Source organism: Mya arenaria, chromosome 6 (assembly GCF_026914265.1).
Source record: "Mya arenaria isolate MELC-2E11 chromosome 6, ASM2691426v1".
Lineage (NCBI taxonomy): Eukaryota > Metazoa > Mollusca > Bivalvia > Myida > Myidae > Mya > Mya arenaria.
This window is the reverse complement of record NC_069127.1, coordinates 1,236,721-1,258,586: the sequence shown is the minus strand read 5'-3', so window position 1 is coordinate 1,258,586 and position 21,866 is coordinate 1,236,721. Positions and strand designations below refer to the sequence as shown.

At 35.3% G+C, this 21,866-nt stretch overlaps 1 protein-coding gene across 2 annotated transcripts; it reads left to right on the top strand.

The window, feature by feature from the left end:
• Positions 1 to 4,585: 4,585 nt before the first annotated feature.
• Positions 4,586 to 13,795, top strand: LOC128238811 (uncharacterized). Of its 2 annotated transcripts, XM_052955072.1 has the most exons (11): positions 4,586 to 4,730; positions 4,891 to 5,058; positions 7,707 to 7,856; positions 8,381 to 8,515; positions 8,959 to 9,087; positions 9,359 to 9,486; positions 9,689 to 10,027; positions 10,954 to 11,158; positions 11,428 to 11,591; positions 11,925 to 12,037; positions 12,709 to 13,795. In XM_052955072.1, exons 1-11 carry the CDS (start codon positions 4,622 to 4,624, stop codon positions 12,905 to 12,907), a joined length of 1,839 nt encoding a protein of 612 aa, XP_052811032.1. In that variant the 5' UTR covers positions 4,586 to 4,621; the 3' UTR covers positions 12,908 to 13,795. The 2 variants fall into 2 exon arrangements, with proteins under 2 accessions (XP_052811032.1, XP_052811033.1); XM_052955073.1 differs by lacking the exons at positions 4,586 to 4,730; positions 4,891 to 5,058 and adding an exon at positions 7,410 to 7,579.
• Positions 13,796 to 21,866: the final 8,071 nt, after the last annotated feature.

Below are 21,866 nucleotides of genomic sequence, written 5' to 3'. Positions count from 1 at the left end.
ACACATTTCGAGTCATCTAGTTATGTCTCTTACTTCAGTAATATAAGCTTTATTCTCAGAAAGTTTTATAAGTTAAATTTATGATAAATCAGTCATACATTAGAGCATTGGTTCATTAGCTTCGTTAAATTTATTCGCATGCAAATATGTTTAATCACTAAAACATTTTTACAACCCCATTCTACATTGTGTGCTCCGTTTTAGCTATTTATTGTTAACACAAACATCATAAAAAATCCATTACGCATAGTATTGTTGTAGTATCTTTAAAAGAGTAGCTTTATTTTCATAATCAGGAACTAGAATAAAATAAAATGAAAAAACTTAATAACTTAATAAAAAAGTCTGCGTCGTTTTTGAATGTCCCTCGAAAAGTGTGATTCACCTGTCAAATATTACTTGACGCATGATTGAAAATATAATTCATCTTATTTTTAACTTATTTTATTTATCCACATCTAGTTTGACTTTGTATAATAAAATAAATGTGTGAATATTAAAATATAGTCTAAATATGAAAATAAACTCACGGTCCCATGCTGTTCGTCCATTGTCGGTATTCCGTGTTGGAGTGCCGTATCTTTCATGTTCTCCTTGTAAATATCTGTAAATTGGAAAATTGTTTGTGATAATCCCCAAAATAGAATTGGTAATCCGTAGCTATATGTATATTCACATAATTAATGGTCAAACCTCTTACAAGATTTGCAGTAAATATCTTTGAGCTACAAGAAACCATGTCAGGAAAATGCATTTAAGTGTTTACTCACCCGTTGTTCTCTTGCAGTAATATTTGATATTTGCCAAAGTTTCATTTATTTTTTAACAGACTGCAAAGCTCCTAAACCCCTTCCACACGGTAACCATACAGAACTAAACGGAACGAAATATCTTTCTGTGGTTGTGTATACATGCTTATCCGGATACACATTTTATGGAAACAATGCTAGTCAATGCATGGCTAATGCATCGTGGAGTTTCGTGGATGCTAACTGTACGATAAAAGGTAAACTGCACAAACATCGCTCATTACTATAATACAGATAAACTATGTTGGTAAATATCGGGCGACCGTTGACTGGCGATCGTAAATGATTCACTACTTTTTCTGTAAATAGAAACAATGGAAAATACCGTTTTTTACAACAAATATATATTTGAAAAGTTTTAATAGTAATATTATTATTTGATTCGCTTTCCGTTATCAAGTGCTGAGTTCTAAAGCAATGAAAACTTCAGAAACGAGCAATGAAAAAATAAAACCCAGATTTTATTTTAAAGCACATGAATAAATTATAGTCCTAACAATCATTAAACAAGAGACAAAATACATTATAACAATTCATAGCTATTAAAATATCGCCATGTACATTGCATTGATGCTGTTGTTATATCGCTCAGACTGTGGCGAAGGGGCTTCATCAGCCAACGCCAACATCTCTTATCAGAACGGTACGGTGTTCGAGTCGACAGCGCAAGTAAGCTGCATAGACGGATACCGAATAAATGGTACCATTGGTAACGGCAACGACACAGAGACTTTAACTTGTAAAGAGGATGGGGAATGGTCGCAAGCTCATGGTTGTGTCAAGAAAGGTTGGTTCCAGTCTTTCTATTGATAATTGTTTGAATCTTTCTGAAGATTACTTCTTCGTTGCGCTTAAACATATCGTAATCTACTTATAACGTTTTTGCAAACACCCCAATTAGTTAACATTTGAAATATATTATTTTTTACTTGTTTCAAAAGTGATTATTTATTTGCATTTTTTGAATAATCCATGTATCATCGATCACTATCGTGTACCATTATATCGAAAAATAAAATTTTGCATCAGCTGTCAGGAATACATTTTATTTTAAAACCTATCATTGTTCTTGAAACAAATATTTTAGATTGTGAAATGAAAGTAAGCGCACAAAATGCTGACGTCAAGTACCCAAATGGTTCGCGTTTTGAGGACAATGCGGAAATCAAATGCAAACAAGGATATAGAGTAAAGGGAAGTGAAGATAACACAAAGCAGTTTGAATACATACAGTGCCAGTCTTCGGGCAATTGGTCGTGGAGTAACGGATGCGAAAGGAAAAGTACGTTGTACCAGTCATACACATATTTTCTTTCAATTATATAATATGTAAAGTAGTTTTCGTGAGATATTTAAATTGATTTATTCAGTAACGACGAAAGAAAAGCAAAGTGTACCAGTACACATATTATTTTCAAAAATATATGTAAAGTAGATTTCTGCGACGTTTAAATATGTTTGTTTAGTATAAGCTGCAATCTATCGAATGCAAACTTATTTCTTTGCACAACAGATTGTTCCGCGAATGAGCATTCGTCCAATGCATCAGTTACGTATGAGAATGATACGCTTTATGAAGCAATTGCATTTGTAAATTGTACTGATGGATACAGAATTATCGGAGACAATGATAATAATATTGTGTCAGAAGTCATTCAATGTCAACATACGGGGTTATGGAACAGTTCCCGTGGCTGCGAAAGAAAAGGTATTGCTGAAGCTTAGAATGTTGAACTTATCACGTTGATTATACGAATTTATCTTTCAAACGTATGTGATTGTGGTGATCGGTAGCTCCTAAATAAACGTTCCAATTGAAACGATTTCCCAAGCCTAAGATCTTGAAATCTGTAATGTTACTTACTAAATTGTTCCCACAGATGGGCACGAAAATGTAGTATTATACCTCACGTGACCTGCCCATGTTAATTTCTCATATACCCATTATGAGCAATTTCGTACTGTCACACTGACAGTACCGTTTAGACCGGTTGACATGATACCGTCACATAGCACGCGCGTCTAAAAATAGCCACTTTTTGGTTTCCCAAGTCTGGGGTGGTAAGCGCTTATTAAAATGTGTTGTAAATCTGGTAACTTCCAGTGTTTGCATTATTTCTTTACGACATTTGCAGCAAAATGACAACTAATGAAACCAAACAATAATTACAGAATAAATTGATTAAAATTGAGAGTTGTGTAATTGTGAAACATCTTTATATATGTATATAAATGTAACTGTGTTCGATATAATAAAAAAAACTATGCCATGGCTTCCAGTGTGACAGTACATATTGTCAACATTCGGGTAAATACTGTTACCCTCGGCTTCGCCTCGGGAAACAGTACTTCCCTCATGTTGACAATATGTACTGTTACACTGGAAGCCATGCATTATTTATATAATTCTAAGGCTGAGCATTATTAAACATCTTTGGCGTACTATGAACACAATAGATTAACAACACACTGAACAAAAAACATGGGCGCGTATCAAAACAAGTTTCAATTTTCCCACATATCATCATTATCATCGTTGTCGTCGATACTGTTCATAAATTGTCGAAAAAGTACATTAAAGGCTAAAATGAATTTACAATATGATCGAATGCTTAAATTTATCTAAAATTATCTCAAGCATAATTCTGTTTTAAATGGTTATTATTCAACAAAGTTGATAATTAATAATTTTAGACTGCAGCAACGAAACGCATACAGTCAATGCTACAGTGGCGTTTCCGCATAGTACTTTGTTTGAATATGTTGCTAATGTCAGCTGCATTCCGGGACACAGGATAAATGGAACTGAAGGGAATGACAACACTACAACCACCATCCGTTGTATGAAAACCGGGACCTGGTCAGATGCCCCTGTGTGCGTTAGGAAAGGTAATATGATGATGATGATGAAGATAAGAGAGTTGTACTTAACAGTTGAATGTAAGCACTCATATTCATATCTTCAATACTTTACTCGAAGAAAAATGAGTTTATTTTCCAGCTTGACTGTCATCAAACCAAAAGCACGAATCATTTGAGCATTCTTATTTCTTCGCAAGAATTTAGATTTTAAATTTAGACAGTTAAATTTTATATTTTTATAGATACGCTTAACTAACTTCTTTTATCATTTTATATTAGACAGATGAACACAATTTATATTACAAACATAATATGTAACACAAATGAATGGCGCAAATAAAACATGCTTAATGCAGAAAATTTCAGTGACTGCAATTAATTCTTTGTATGAACATATTCTTTATATTTGTAATTTATAGATTGTGGTGGTAACATAACAACACTTAATGCTAAGATGACCTTTGGAGATACCCACTACAATGAGAACGCGACAGTTTCCTGTGATAAAGGGTATAGAGTCAATGAGACATTTGGGAACAATGTAATTGAGGAAACAATTACTTGCCATCTTAACGGCTTTTGGGCAACCCCGAGTGGTTGTGTAAAGAAAGGTAATATGGTTTGTGATCACGATCGCCAATTTAGGGCTCCATTTAATTTTATTTTTGAATGCATTCCACTCGCTTTTTGATCATAGGAAACATATCCAGTTGTTTGTATGCTTATATTGTTCTAGTCAATGTGAATACTACATACGTCTAGGTGTATCTTCATACCATAAAGTATACAAATCTATCCAGTATATTGTTAGGGGCACTTGTGTTCTATTGAATATAAGCTATGTTTTCGTTAACTTCGTAGATTGTGGCATGAACATATCGGTGGAAAATGCGGAAAATATTACTTTCCATACCTTAACATTGTATCAAGATAATGCAACCGTCACCTGCATGCAAGGTTACCGTTTGAAGGGTAAAAACCATAACAATTCAACATCGGAAGTTATTCAATGTGTGGACTCTGGCTTATGGACGTCGCCGAGCGGTTGCGAAAAAAGAGGTAATGATCTTTTTTGAAAAGATCAAGTCATATAACTATTGAAAATTCAATAATTTTGTGAATTGCGAAAGTTTGTAACTGTTTTGTTAGAAATACTACTTAGTTCAAAATAATTATATAACATTTATCAGTATTGAGGTAGTTTCATTGTTTATTCAAGACTGTCGGGACCCGCCTACTTCCAATCACAGTTCAAGGCAATATAATTATACAACGTACGAGAGTAAGGCTATTTTCAAGTGTGACAGTGGATATCACACTGGGAACAACACAACTCTTACCTGTAACAGTTCCGGACATTGGGACACACCCGCACCAAACTGTACAGGTAGGTAGAATATACAACCTTGCTAATAAACCTAAAAATTATGAATTCTTAAGATATGAATTAAACACACTAATTACTCATATCAAACAGTAGGAACGATTCATATCTGTAATATCTGTTTATTGTAGTTACTATATTATTTGTATTATTTCAATACATAGGTAACATAATATTCTTTCATGTACGCAAAAAAAACTGCAATAAACAATGGAGCGAAAACTCAGGCTTGTCAGAGGATGTTCTCGTAGTTTACACTACACGATTTAACAGCAACCAATGTAGCGAAAAAGTAGGACTATCAGAGGATGTTCTCTTATTTTACACTACACGAGTTAACAGTAACCAATGTAGCGAAAAAACAGGCTAATCAGAGGATGTTCCCGTAGTTTACACTACACGAGTTAACAGTAACCAATGTGAAGAAAAAGTAATCTTGTCAGAGGATGTTCTCGTAATACACACTAAACGAGTCGACTATCCGATGTAGCGAAAGCATAAGCTTGTCAGAGGATGTTCCCGTAGTTTACACCTCACGAATTAACAGTCACCAATGTAGCCAAAACGTTAGCTTGTCAGAGGATTTTTCCTTAGTTTATACTGCACGAGTTAAAAGTTACCAATTAAGCAAAAAATAAGTCGTATTAAAGGATGTCCCCGTAGTTTACACTACACGAGTTAACAGTAACCAAGGTAGCGAAAACGAAGCTTATCAGAGGATGTTCCCGTACTTTACACTACATGAGTTAACACTGATCAATGTAATGAAAAAGTAAGCTTGTCAGAGGATGTTCTTGTAGTTTACACTACACGAGTTAACAGTAACAACTTTAGCGACAAAATAAGATTATCAGACGATGGCTCCGTAGTTTACACTACACGAGTTAACGGAAACGAATGTAGCGAAAACGAAGCTTATCAGAGAATATTCTCGAACTTTAAACTAAACGAGTTAACAGTCACTAATGTAGCGAAAAATTAGGCTTATCAGTGGATGTTCCCCCAGTTTACACTTCACGAGTTAACGGTAACCAATGTAACTAAAACGTAAGCTTATCAGAGGTAGTTCTCGTACTTTACACTACACGAGTTTACAGTCACCAATGTAGCGAAAAAATAGGCTTATCAGTGGATATTCCCCTAGTTTACACTTCACGAGTTAACAGTTACCAATGTAGCGAAAACTTAGAATTGTCAGAAGATGTTACCGTAGTTTATACTGCACGAGTTAAAGGTTACCAAATGAAGCGAAAAAGAAGACGTATCAAAGGATGTCCCCGTAGTTTACACTACACGAGTTAACAGTAACCATGGTAGCGAAAACGAAGCTTATCAGAGGATGTTCCCGTAGTTTACACTACACGAGTTAACACTAATCAATGTAAAGAAAAAGTAAGCTTGTCAGAGGATGTTCTAGTAGTTTACACTAAATGAGTTAACACTAACCGATCTAGCGAAAGCGTAAGCTTGTCAGAGGATGTTTCCAAAGGTGACACTACAAGAGTTAACAGTAACAACTTTAGCGACAAAATAAGATTATCAGACGATGGCCCCGTAGTTTACAATACACGAGTTAACGGAAACCAATGTAGCCAAAACGTAAGCTTTTCAGAGAATATTCTCGTACTTTACAATACACGAGTTAACAGTAACCAATGTAGCGAAAATATAGGCTTATCAGTGGATGTTCCACCAGTTTACACTACACGTGTTAACGGTAACCAATGTAGCTAAAACGTAAGGTTATCAGAGGTAGTTCCTGTACTTTACACTACACGAGTTAACAGTCACCAATGTAGCAAAAAATTAGGCTTATCAATGGATGTTCCCCCAGTTTACACTTCACGAGTTAACAGTTACCAATGTATTGAAAACTTAGGATTGTCAGAGGATGTTCTCTTATTTTACACTACACGAGTTGACACTTACCAATGTAGCGAATAAGCAGGTTAATCAGAGGATGTTCCCGAAGTTTACACTACACGAGTTAACGGTAACCAGTGTAGCGAAAACGTTTGCTTGTCAGAGGATGTTTCCGTAGTTTACACTTCACTAGTGAACAGTAACCATTGAAGCGAAAAAGCAGGCTAATCAGAGGATGTTCTCTCGTTGTTTACACTACACGAGTTAACAGTAAACAATGTAGCGAATAAGCAGGCTAATCAGAGGATGTTCCCGTTGTTCACACTACCAGAGTTAACAGTGACCAACGTAGCGAAAACTTAAGCTTAACATTGTAGCGAAAAAGCTGGCTTATCAGAGGGTATTCCTGTATTTCACACTACAAATTTTTAAAAGTAACAAATGTAGCGAAAACGTAGGATTGTCAGAGGATGTTCTCTTATTTTACACTACACGAGTAAACAGTAACCAAGGAAGCGAAAACGTAAGCTTGTCAGAGGATTTTCCCTTAGTTTACACTACACGAGTTAACAGTGATCAATGTAGCCAAAAAGTAGACTTATGAGCAGATGTTCCCGTAGTTTACACTATACGAGTTAACAGTAACCAATGTAACGAAAAAGTAAGTTTATCAGAGAATACTTTCGTAGTTTACACTCACCGCGTTCCATTATTTGAACTATTGGTTCTTTTTTCCTTTCTTACTATCAATTTCATTTATCCTTATATTGAAAGTATTGTGTTTAAAGATATTGACGAATGTCATTCCGGTAAGCACAACTGCCATCGTAACGCCAATTGCACAAACAACATCGGAGGCTACAAGTGTCTTTGCAAGAACGGATATGACGACATGGCCACTTCGAACACATACGAATCTATTGGCCGGGACTGCCAAGGTTGTTTTGCTATTTTTTGTTTTATTTTTCTTGCTCATGCTCTGTAAAATGCACCTTTTTAGTTTGACAAAATTAAGAGTCGCATGTCCAATGCTTATCCAATGCAACATTATTAATATTTATAGATAAACGATGAAATTTGAAATGTGTTTCAAGTCATGTATGTGTTTGTTTTGCCGATGTAGGTTTCAACGTATCATTTGTGTTATACTGGGAAATACAGTAAAAGCCTTATATCCACAACTCCCTGTTAGAGATCATGTTTATGCACATGCTTATGTAACAAACTTACAACGTGCGAACCAACATGGGCAGATAACTCATGCGTAAAACTATACCTAATAATGTATGAGCACGTTAACGCCTTGGAGCGATCACCGAAAGAAAAGTTCACTCGGGGAGGGGAGGGGAGGGTTGAGGGGATAAGCCTCGTTTATGACTATTCACTTTCACACTTGTACCAGCATTTATCAATAAATGCAAACTTCTCTGGCATTTTTCTAACTTACAATTACTTCGCTCAGACCACAACGAGTGTCAAGACCCTAAAGGCATCAACTGCAAGTACAGTCGAAACCAGACTCAATGGTGCACAAACCTGGATCCCGGCTATTACTGCAGGTGTAATTCGGGATGGCAGGGAACCAACTGTGAAACAAGTATGGAAGCACTTGCAAATTACATTTCCACCACTACCGTCATATTTAGGCTTTTAAAACACTGTATTCAAACGTTATGTTTCATGAATAAAATAAATACTAGTAATAATACTTATATTATAATATCAAATAATGTTTCCAATATTAAAACTACCTTAGATTAATGTTTGGAAACATTTGGCTTGAGGAAGTAATAGTCATATTTACGTATAAGAAACATTTACTTTAAACAAAGGTGACCGATGAAGTATGTTTTGGAATGTTTTTACAGAATTCTCATTTATCAAATTAGAGGTGTAAGAAAACACTGACAGTATTAGAATACGTTTAGTGTTCGTCATTTTCATTGACTTGTATTTAGTATCATCGGATCGTCAATCGTACCCGTGCTTCATACCAAGCCATACTATAACTTTACTTTTTTGTCTCTGTAATTTTTCAAGACGTAGATGAGTGCAGGGAAAGGGTCAATGCTTGCGGCCACAATGCCACGTGCACAGACGGTTATGGCACCTACTACTGCAAATGCGACAGGGATTTTCCCCAAGGAGATCCATTTGTTGGATGCTTCAGTAAGCTTTAATTTTATTTATATAAATGATTTTGTTTTAACAATTTGTTTTTTCAAAATCAAATACGTCCCCTTTCTACGCATCTTGATTGTTCATCCTTTTCCACATTCCCACGTTCCCTTTTCGCATTGTTTATGTGTGTAATCTTACTATACATGTGATATTGACTGCCTACAAACTGTCAGGGAAACTATATGTCAGCATGATGCATGCATGCCATTCGTATTCGATTATCGCTTAATTTGTTAAACACATTTGCCTATATCTCCAGAACCGGTCATGTTGGACTTCAAAAAGGCGCCAGAAGTATGTGACAATGGTGATAACAAAATTTTGGACCCCATAAATATTCCAAATGGGCGTTTTCCATATCTCGGAAAGTACTTTGACGTATTCCGGGTACGTATTATAAATAATGCAACCGGTTTTTATCCGCAAGTTGTGTAAGTGAATCAAAGTGTTATCGTCATTGAAAGAAAATCCATTTTGCTATTGTATGTAATGCAACGAGAGCTGATTGATTACAATTAAGTTTATTTAATAACGTTGTCACGCTAGTATTATTTTAATGTCTGAAATGATTATGTTTTTAATCCTAAAGCCGAATATGAATGGATTCCTTGCCCTGAACTATCCGCCATTGTATGAGCGATACGGCGCCGAGAATTCCACATTGTGGAAGAAATACGTGGACAACCACATTGTTATTGCTCCTCTGTGGACAAACATTGACACTCGCAACATAACGGGCGCCGGACTGTGCGTTCATGTTCTGTCAAACAAGACTACAGATGCAAAGGACATGAAGCAAATTGAGGATTTAGTACGTCAATACACTAACCGTCGAGACTTCAGCGTAGATGTTGCCATAGCATTGACCTGGAGAAATGCCACCATACACTCACCCTACATGCCGGGATATGAGCTAATTAAACAGCAGGTAAACTATTGCTTGTAAATTGCCGATAAAACGCTCGTAAGTTTTCTTTTTAAAATAAATTATATACGTTTGGATTTTTGTCAGAAGGAGCGCTCGAAATCATCCCCGTAATTCGATGTTAATTTTAAGATAGTGGCAAGTCTTATGTAGACCAAAGAACCCTGTTATTGATTTGTTAGGAAAGTAAAAACTACAGGGACAAGTATAAATGCTAAACTACTAACTAAAACCCTGTTGGAAGGTTAAAGCGTATGACGTAGAGGTTGTTCATCATATATTTCATTGACCGTGTCATTGTGATAAGGCATGATTTTATTCCTTAATGCTTAATGCAAAATACCCCTCGGTGTTTCCAGCGAAAACGAATGAGGAGCGGGTTGTTGTTTAGTTTTATTGTGCGTGTTGCTAGTGTCATTCGAGTTTGTAACAGACGGACAATGCAGCTACCTACTCCATAAATGTCGGTGCTTATTGAACCTGTCAGTTGCAGGCGAATGTGTTAACGAACAGTCAGTCAACTTAAATGCTTCTTATATGTCGATGTTTTTTGCTGTCTGTCGATGCAGGCGATGGTGGAAACGAACGACCTAAACAAGTACCTACTTTTTATATGTAGGTGTTTTGAGAAACGGGCGATGCAGGCGATTGTGTTAACGGACGGACTGTACACTTACATACTCTTTTAATGTTGGTGTTTTCAGAACATGTCGATGCAGGCAATGGTGGAAACGGAAGGACTGTACACTTACCTCCTCTTTTAATGTCGGTATTTTCAGAACCTGTCGATGCAGGCGATTGTGGTAACGGACGGACTGTACACTTACCTACTCTTTTAATGTCGGTGTTTTCAGAACCTGTCGATGCAGGCGATTTTGGTAACGCACGGACTGTACACTTACCTCCTCTTTTAATGTCGATGTTTTCAGAACCTGTCGATGCAGGCGATTGTGGTAACGGACGGCCTGTACTCGTACTTGCTGTTTAACTACGATCAAGAGCAGTTCAGTATCAAACCCGACAACTATACGCCAGTTGCCGCTGGATATACCTATCCCGGGAACTTTTCCGGCAAAATTCTAGCCGATCGGAGCAACTTCACGAACCTTAAGAACGGCTCGAATGTCTCCCCAGGTCCGTTGGATTTATCAATACAATGTTAGGTTCAATGGCATGCTTTTACCCAGTAGTACTTTTTTCTAAGGTATTTTTACAATTGTAGATCACCTCAAATAATTTTGGTACGTGTTTTAATTATATTTGGTGAGTATTATTATCTTCATTAATTTAATATCTTACACAATTATTAAAATGGATTGTGTTTATTCCTGTCGTTTATATTTGATACAGCACAAGACGCACATTTGTAAATCATCCTACCTTTCTTACTCTTACAATTTAAGCGGTCAAAGGCCGTTGGCTGCACAACGTGACGTACATCACTGACGACATGTGGGACGAGGTGAGATGCCGGAAGTTCCACGAGAACCAAGACTTGAAAACATGGACGCGAAAACAGCTTACAAACTCATACCCTTGTCCCTGTTACGAACAAGATATGAAAGAGGTAAGGGAATAATATTATTAAACCAAATAATATATGAACTATAAAAGGTCCAAAGAACATTTATTGGAGATGACATTAGTTTGGTAAATCATCAGACAATCTTTGTATGTTTAATTTTCTGTTTACTCTTTCACTTCGTTCAGTTGTCATATGATAATAGGAAATATTTTATTTATTTTACATTGTTGTATTCTATAATTTAAAGGTTGTATCGTGTTCCGATACGCGAAACATTTTAACTCGGACCGATTGAAACATCTTTGTCATGTATCATGCTATTTTATTGGCCTTTATATAAGACGTATGTTTGTAATAAATATGTTTATTTTGAAGGACTACACCTTTCAACAAAATGACAAGCTGTGGCCGAATATTGACCAGTATACCCACTGTTACGAGTCGTGGTTCTTCAATCCTTACGACATCAAACAGCGCTGCTGCTATCGGTATTTAATCGACTCACTTACTGGTAGTATTCATAAGTACATTGGTTGTGCAAGCAACGCTGCGGCTTAGGCAATACTACACTACTTTGTACCTTTAAACTTTGGTAAAATGAAGATTACTGCAGAATATTGATAAAAACTCTAGAAATTATTTGAAGTTTAAGATCAGATAAGAAAAGACAAGATTATATGATGTAAATCATTCAACATAATCTCGTGTGAGAATCTCGTGTGATCTTTAAACCTATTATTTTTTTTGCACTCAGAATATGAATTAACAAAACATAAAAAAGCAATGGCAACGTGGGTGACTTATGATTATTACGCAGTGATACAATGCATTATATATACTGATGCATTGATAAATGAAATAATTTAAATTGTGTATAAACACTGTTATGTAGTGTTCATATTTACCATGTTTCAGAGTGTTAACCGTTTCGTCTATATCTTAACTTTTTATCGGAACAGTTATAAGAAGGCGGAACATAACCGTGCAGTTACTTAATCTTTGCCCTTGCCTAAATCGTACAACACAATGACGCCACCCATATGCACAGAAGCAATCGGGTATATTTTCAATAGATCGGCTTGTTGGTGCAGTTACTATGACTGAATAAATACTATTATGCTGCAAACCGTCCTAATATGTATTACCAAACATGTTTCAGATTTGGCGAACTCCGTAAGGAATATCCTTTCGCAATAGGAGCCGAGTACGATAACAACCCTAATAACGCGATTTTTGGAGGCGGGCTTTCGGCAGTGCTGCTCGGCGGTCAACAGTCGGCGGTACTGTCACCTCTACTATGGACGTCAACCCGCCCGACGACTGCTCCAGCTGGTCTCCCGACGACGAAGGCGTCGTAAAACGCGCTGTGCGCAAAGTCATGAAATTTGTTGGACTGTCTTAACCATATTAATTTGTTTGCAGTGTTTTTGTGTGTAAATATTTAGTGTCTCGGCGTATAGGCTATGGACATTGACTTTATGATAATAGTCCTAAATGTTTGCAATGTTTGAACAATATTCATTGTTTTTAAAAATGATTTATGTTGTACATAATCATGTATTGTCTTGTTTTAGTGTTCGAAATTATAGTTTGTCAAATGGGATGGCAATTTAAGCGACACTCAATGGCCATTTATTTTGTAATTTTATACGAATAACATTTTATAATTACTAAAAAGCCCATCCTTGTGATATTATGCAAATTTTACAGTGTGTGCTTTGAAACGCTAATTGACTCTGCCTATTTGATATAACGTGTTTTAAAATGTTTTTGAAGTGTCTACATTTTAGCACAATATGTAAGCATCTGCGTGCATTTAAAGCATGTTAAAATATGATTTATGTTTTTGGAAAACAACACACAATAACACTAACTTAATGCTCTTAGTTGTGGCATCTGTACTTCGAATAATAACAATAAATTTACTATGGTATTTAGGGTAAATAAGAGCTATCAAAGAAAACGATTTTGACACGTCCAGTGGCTAATTGCCTACCAGTATATATGGTGGTCAGACATAAGTATATTAAGTAAGAGTGACATTCATATTCGTTTTTTTTAGCAGGGCTGATAACGTTTTTTTAGAAATTCAAATGTGACCAGTTTGCTGTTCCAACAAAGGAAAACTCTTTTGTTCATAGAATAAGATTCTCTTGAAAAACTACAAGATAACAATTTTGTCTACATAAAAAAGCTGTGTTATTGTATTAACATGAACATTTTGAAAAATAAAACCATAGCCATTCTGCTGTTTTTGAACGGAACTATTATGAATTTTTGCGCAAGATGCATGCGGTGTACATGAACTGTTTTAATCGAGGTAAATATCCATAATTTCAAATTTATTAAAAAAGAAAACCATTGAGGTTCTTGCTGCACTATGCTCGAATTTCTGAACGTTGTGGTACCAATGAAAAGGTTGTGGTGCTCATGAATTGTAATTTAATAGGAAACGAATTGTGAAAAAACTGTAGCTATTTCATAAAATGGAAATTAACAATTAACTGAATAAATATCATTTTCGATCTTTTAAAAGTATGACGAACTACCACGCTGCTTCGCAAACTTTAAGGTTCATTTGGTGGCTTATATTAAATTAATCCTTGAACGCAAATGATCGTCGTAATTCTAATTCTGTATTCCCAGGTATTATTAGGTACAAATCTAACGATTGTGTTTATACATTTTCAGGTGGGTGTCTTTAAAGGGAAAAGGAGGCGGGGCTTCTCAGTTCGAGAAAAAAATCATTCCGTTGCTCAAAATTTGCAATAAAAAGTATTTTACAAAGCAAATCACCTAAATTAACAAATACTCCCTTGACATATCAGAAAAAAATCCTTCCTTTTTATCCTGCTGCGATTATCAGCATTTTCCCAAAAGTCGATATAGGAGCTCGGCGGCCCGGCGGCCTAGCAGCGTGAAATGAGCGGCTTGGCGTCCTAGCGGCATAAACTTTTTTCTATTCCAGCGCCGTTTTAGGCGTTTTCTTTGATAATAATAAAACGTTTTTTAACATGTTAAAACTCTGTAGCGATGACAAGCATTTTACTTAAAAGTCGATCTAGCAGTTCAGCGGCCTGGCGGCCTATCGGAGCAAAGCTAATGACCTTAATAGTTTTCTATTTTAAAGCATTTATACCTGTTTTCTTCGAATATAATAATCAATAAACGTTTATTTCTGCATTAATTAGTATCCAATTGCGATCGTGAGCATTCTCCAAATTTATCGCACACGCTGCAAAAAGACATACAGAATTACTGAAATTTAATAGCAGGTCTATCTTTGCGGAATATAAAATTACAAATAAAACTACTCATTTATTGACCTCTACCAAATTATTTTCTGTTTTCATGCGAAATTTTTAAGCAAATGTAACCAGTCGACATTAAAAGCCATAGTAACTAAATAATATTTTTATTAGTGTTTTATAACTAAATTATATTTTATGTGTATGGGATGGGATAAACCGCTTGAAATGAAAATATCACATTTATCATGTGCTATATTTTCCTCAATCAACACTTACTTTACTAGAAATTTCGTCATTGAGTTATTACGTATACCGTTGTATATTGAATGTGGTACTAGAAGCGATACACAATATATATAATGGTATACAATGTTATTGCAAAATGAAAACATACGTAATGCATTATTATACAAGAATGTGTTTGTTTTTTTGACAGTTTGAAATAAAACAATGTGAATTAATTGCAATAAGTCACAATTGACAATCAAAGTATGGCCAATCAGTTCTTTCATAGTTTTTTTGAAAGCAGTTCGCACATCTTGAAATATAGTTGTCAAACATATTTTAAAAGTAATACAAATCTTGCAAACTTCTTAACCTACCATTGGTTTCGTTGTACCCGTCCAAACGATCAGATTATAGTAAGTTAGTACTGATCGATCGGTAGGGTACAAATCAAAGGTAGGAAGAGACTGACAGAAGAGAAAAGATGCCAGAGATTAGAGGGTATTAATTGATTAGGGCACGAACCAACTATCTCAATTCAAGTCTTAACACCTTGTCAGATGTTTGCTGACTTTGACTTCTCGCGGGAAAAGTTAATTTAACAACTTAAAAAAATATCGTCACTCGAAAGAACTAGCAAATAAATGTTACCAGAAAGTTCGTAAGCGAAATGAAACGAGCAAACGACTAAGAGTGCGACGTAGAAAGCGTAATAGCATTTAGAACGTAGCATATAGCACTTGCCACTCTGGTTATATGGATTGAAATAGCTTCTCAATCATTTTTGAAACCATATATACAGGGAAGATGAAATAAAGTTTCCAAGATTATTTCAATGAGTTTAACTTTATAAATTAACGTTTTCACATACAAGGAAAACAAATGATTTTCTAAAATGCGTTTTGTAATGACAATTAATGGTAACAACAGAGAGTTTAGCATAATGACACGGTTTTCTGACACATAGAAATACAAAGACTGTATTCGCACGAAGAATTGTCCAACACAATATTTAAACATTCGATTCACAGATTGGGTTTTGGACCCTTTTGCCCTTCCATACAAACCATAGCTGTTACTATTTTTAGAAATTAACGTCTAAACGGTCAATTTAACTCGATAGCGTGTTCGTTAACAGTTCAGATCGATAAATGGATTGACATGTTTCGATCAATTCTTTGATCGGATTTTCGATCGGCAATGTTTTAAAAATATAAATAGTCTGTTTTTTCTGGATGGGGAAGTTTGTTTTTAAAATGTACACGTTGATAAAATAAGTATCTACGGATGTATTTGAATTATTTATAACGGCTAAAAAGTATGTCTTACATCTTATGAGCTTTTGAAAAAAGATTAATAGCCATTTTGATAAACCTTGTTTATTTTGGTACACTTAATAATAATAGATTAAAGGGAATATTGATAAATGATTTATGAAGTCTGACGTTTGTTTATCTCTGTAAATTCAATATTCACCACGACACTAGTAATCGAGGTCATTCTGTATCGGGTACTTTGTAGTCGTAAAGTCCTTAAAATAAAACTTATGACAGTTGACGTGATTTTCTTTATTTGTAACTATATGTCTCTGACAATTTTCGATAGTCTTATTAAAAATCACAGTATGGTCATATTGTCGGGCCAAAGTCTCATTGCAACTATAACTTATGGAAGTGCATAAGCAACATATCCGATGAAATGTCGTATGAAAGCAATAAGGTTGATTTGTTAAAAAGGAGGTAATATGCTACTACAATACTTGGTATTATTATAATTACAAGTTAATTATATCACCAGTTTAAATGTACTAAACGATCCGCGGTATGCAATCTCATGAGTGGGAAGCTCTTCAAATAAGCACGTGGTGTTCGAACCTGTGAACCTCGGACCCTTAACAATATCAATATTGTGATACGCGCTCTTAAGATTATATCAAGTGCCTGGTTTGAACAGATAATAAACTATTTATGTGTTATTCAACTCTTAACAAGTGCAATTATGAAATCTACATGCCTACACCTGTAGATTGTACATCTAGTAAGAGTTCTGCTTTTAAGGTTTAATTTCTTTACATTCCAACCCGCCTTTTTAAGAGATGACCAATATTTTCAATTCCAACTTTCTAGGCAATGTTTTGATACGTCTATTTAATTTTATCTCGCCACTTTAAAGTATACTCTTTAACCATACAAGCTCGCAACCTCCTTAAAATCATGTCATTACGCGTTGTACGTCATCGCATAACGTCGTGAAGACAGAATCGTTTATTTGATTTTAATGCGGTTGATCCTCCGGTAAACTAACATCACGGTTCAATCAGTATTTCAATCAACAACGGACAATGGAACTTCGCCAACAACCAATACACATCTTATTATTATCATGAAGAGCCTGGACACTTCAACGTTCAATCGCCGATTTTCCCGCAGTTGAAATGTAACTCATGCTTGGGAGCTATCGCTTACGTTATTGGTGCCGGCGTTGGAGCTCGAGCCAAAATTGTTGGTTTCCAAGAACAATGGTATGGACAATAACTACCAGTTTGACCTTCCCCTATCCTCCATGTATTTCCGTGGCGCCTGATTTCCGCCATCATAATGAGATTGTCGTCCCATAGAATTTGACTCGTACTTGTGCACGACCTTTCATTCGAGCACGCTGAAGTTCACAAGCAAAACCTACTTTATGACGATGAGATAACATCTCAGTAGCTAAATAAAATCAAATGTACATCAAAACACCTCCGACATCAAACAGCGCTGCTGCTATCGGTAATTAATCGACTCACTCACTGGTAGTAGTCACAATTACATTGGATTATATGATGTAAACCATTTAACATCAGCTCGTATGGGAAGCTAGTGTGATATTTAAACCTATTATATTTTTTGCACTCAGAATATGAAAAAAAAACGAAACGTATAAAAGCAATGGCAACCTGAGTGACGTATGATTATTACGCAGTGATGCAATGCATTATCTATACTGATGCATGGATAAATGAAATAATTTAAACAGTGGATATTGTAGTGTTCACACTGTACCATGTTTCAGAGTGTTTACTGTTTCGTCTATATATTATCGCCTACATCAAAGCGGTAACAAGAAGGCGAACTAAACCCATACAGTTACTTAATTAGGGCCTTGCCTTATTCGTACAACACAATAACGTCACCTATATGCGCTGAAGCACTCGGGTATAATTTCAATAAATCGGCTTGTTGGTGCAGTAACTATTACTGAACAAATAATATTATGCTGCAAACCGTCTTAACATGGCATTACCAAACATGTTTCAGATTCGGCGAACTGCGTAAGGAATATCCTTTCGCAATAGGAGCCGAGTACAATAACCCTAATAACGCGATTTTGGAGGCCGGCTTTCATCAGTGCTGCTCGGCGGTCAATATTCGGCGGTACTGTCACCTCTACTCTGACGTCAACCCGCCCGACGACTGTTCAAGATGGTCCCCAGACGACGAGGGCGTCGTAAAACGCGCTGTGCGCAAAGTCATGAAATATGTCGGACTGTTTGAAGTGTTTTTATGTGTAAATACTTGGTGTCTCGGCGAATAGGCTATGAGCTTAGACTTTATGATAATAGTCCTAAATGATTGCAATGTTTGAACAATATTTAATATTCAATTGAAAAAAAATAAAAATATGTTGTACATAATCATACATTGTTTTGTTTTAATGTTCAATATCATAGTTTGTCTAGTGGGATAGCATGTAATGACCATGAATTTTGGAATTTTATACGAATAACATTTAATCATTACTAAAAACCTCAACCTTATGATATTATGCACATTTTACAGTATATAACAGTAACTCATCTGTGCTTCGAAGAATAACAATAAATCTAATGTGGTTTTGTGGGTAAAAAAAGAGATATCAAAGATAATGGTTTTGAAACGTCCAATGGTTAATTGCCTATCTGTATATATGGTGGTCGGACATTAGCATATTAACTTTAGGGTCATTAACCTCTATGTTCGGTCTTTTTGAGCTAAGATGATAATGTTTTCTGAGATATTCAAATATGACCAGTACACTCATCCAACAAAGGAAAACTACCTTGTTCATAGAACGAGCTTTTCTTGAAATGTAAAACTACAATACAAAATTGTGTCTACATAAAAAGCTGTGTAATTGTTTTAACATGAACATTTTGTATAATAAACCAAACCTATTCTGCTGTTTTTGAATGGAACTAATATGAAGATTTGCGCGCGCTACATGCATGAACTGTGTATTCGGAGTAAAGAAAAAAATAACCTCAACCAGACTTTGTAGTCAAAGGCATTCATATTATCAACTGTATTAAGATATACAGGCATTAAGGTAAAATCGCATGCATTGTCCTCTTCTTAGCCTGATGACGTCATACCACATTTTAATTATTGATATGACTGTGCCACATTCCACAAATGGTTCAATATGTATCAGAAAAGGCAATCGACACATCGACTAGAAGGATTACAAAATAGTTTTGTTTATAATGACCATATATTGTGGGTTTAAACAAGCTTTTTTGTAATTTGTATATGTTATATATCGTACATTAAACTTATTTTTTAAATAACTTATAGCCCAATGGGTCATGTGTTCCAACCCGGACAAAACTATTCAGGAACCCGCATTTGTGCATTATACGTCGTTATAATTCCATAGTAGGTAAACCTCCTTTTGTTGTCTAACCGCGTAAAGGGCTCATGGACAACTATTGTTAAAGCTCAGTGGTAGAGCGTCCGTTTCGGTTTTACTTTGACAACATGACGCCCGACAATATGACAGTGCTATGTCTTTGAACTAGTCATTCAAAAATTGTCAGAGATATATACTAACAAAGGAAGAAGTACACGCGATCGTGATCGAGATAAATCGACCGTTTTCATTGGTTTTCATTTAAAATGTGACCGAGGCTAAAGAATGATATACTTAAACAATTATTACCACTTACATCAATACTGGGGTAATTTGCCAGACCGTGGACCAGAAAGAAAGTTCAAAACAGGTAAACAACAAAATGACGGAATGTAAAATTAAACATCATGACAAATGACGTAAGAATGGGACAATCAATGGTAAAGCGACAAATGAATTGAATTAAAAAAAAAATGCACGCCTTAGATGTTGAAGTATTCACGAACTTCAATTATTATTTTGGATGAACGTATACAGAAGAACAAATATCCGCAAAGAAAGGAAAAAAGTCAAGGGAAAAGGTACGGTTGATTAAAACATGTTAATTAATTAATAGTTGTAGTTACTTGGGAAATGACATAAATCTTATGAATGCTTGAGCCATTTATTTACTATAATATTATTATGCTATGCTGGGAATTATGATAAAATGAGATGAATAATCTGCAATGTTTAAATGTGTTATCCTCAGTGATAACTTAAGACTAAAACTAAGATGAAGAAATATAGATATTTTATCAACTTGGAAACGCATAAGGAATATACCAGATAAATGGTCATATAAAGAGAACAAAGTTGAGTTGATAAAAAATGATCATATGCTACCAATATTCTTGGTGTTAAAAATTGAAGACAAAGTAGATTTTGATAATCTGACCAAAAGTGATATTTACAACCTGTATTTGTATATGTTATTATTTGCGGACTGTTCACTACTGATCCTATTAATTCGCAACCCAAATTATAATATTTTTAAACAATTAAAAAATACTTCGAGACATATCTTGAAATAGTAATGAATCAATAATATAATTGCATTATTAAAAGGGACATAATTATAAAGGCTTGAAGAAACATTCAAAACTGTTGAACTCTATGTAAAAAAACGTTCTAAACATGTTTGTTAAAGGGACATAACAATGATATAACTGTGTATAAGGCATTGCATCTTAATTATGGATTTATTGCATAGCTTACGACATAATTATGTATCTTTTGAAGTTTTGAGTATTTTTCCAATTCGAAAGTTTACTGGGTCTCTCTATCACGTAAATCCTAGTAAATTTAGAGATAGCGTCGGTATATACATATCTGAACTAATCACTTGACTTTCACATGCTAAATATACACACTATAAACTGTGAAACCATCATGAGCTATTTTCAAATGGCTCAGCTGAGACACCGTCTAGATATTCTATTAATCATGAAAAATGATGAATTATTGGCCTGATACTGGCTAGTATTGACAGGTCTACTATATTTAAGGAAAAATTGTATTTGCCGATTTTGGAACCATCTAGTGTCTAGTCCCTTTAAGTCATTTCAAATCATTCAAATGTTCCAAATAATTCCTCCAAATTTCATGAAAGTAATTTAACACTATTGAGAAATTTAGAAACTTCGTATTTCTACGTAATGTGAAACACGTTTGGTTATTCAATTTCTCATCACATTTAAAAAACAAAACAATTCCTAATCGATTGCTGACATGCAAGCGATTTATAAAGCACGTGCTTCAAGTTGGCAGAAAATCATCACCCCTTGTCGCATCAACGACGCTCTAGAATAAATCATTCTGTTAATTTGATTTTAAACATGACATTGCCTAATCAAGCCATTTTTCAAGTAGCACCGTGTTAAATCTCAAGAAGCACTGTGCTAAATACATTATTTGCAAGACCTTACATTAAATTGCATAGACTAAATTGTATTACAGCAATGTAAACCGGGTCTTACATTGTCATAAGTTGTCACGCACGCACGGCACGCACGAACACGCACACGCACACACACACACACACACACACACACACACGCGCGCACACGCGCGCACACGCGCACACACGCGCATACACGCACATACGCACGCACGCCTCAGGCACGCACGCAAACACGCACACACGCACGCA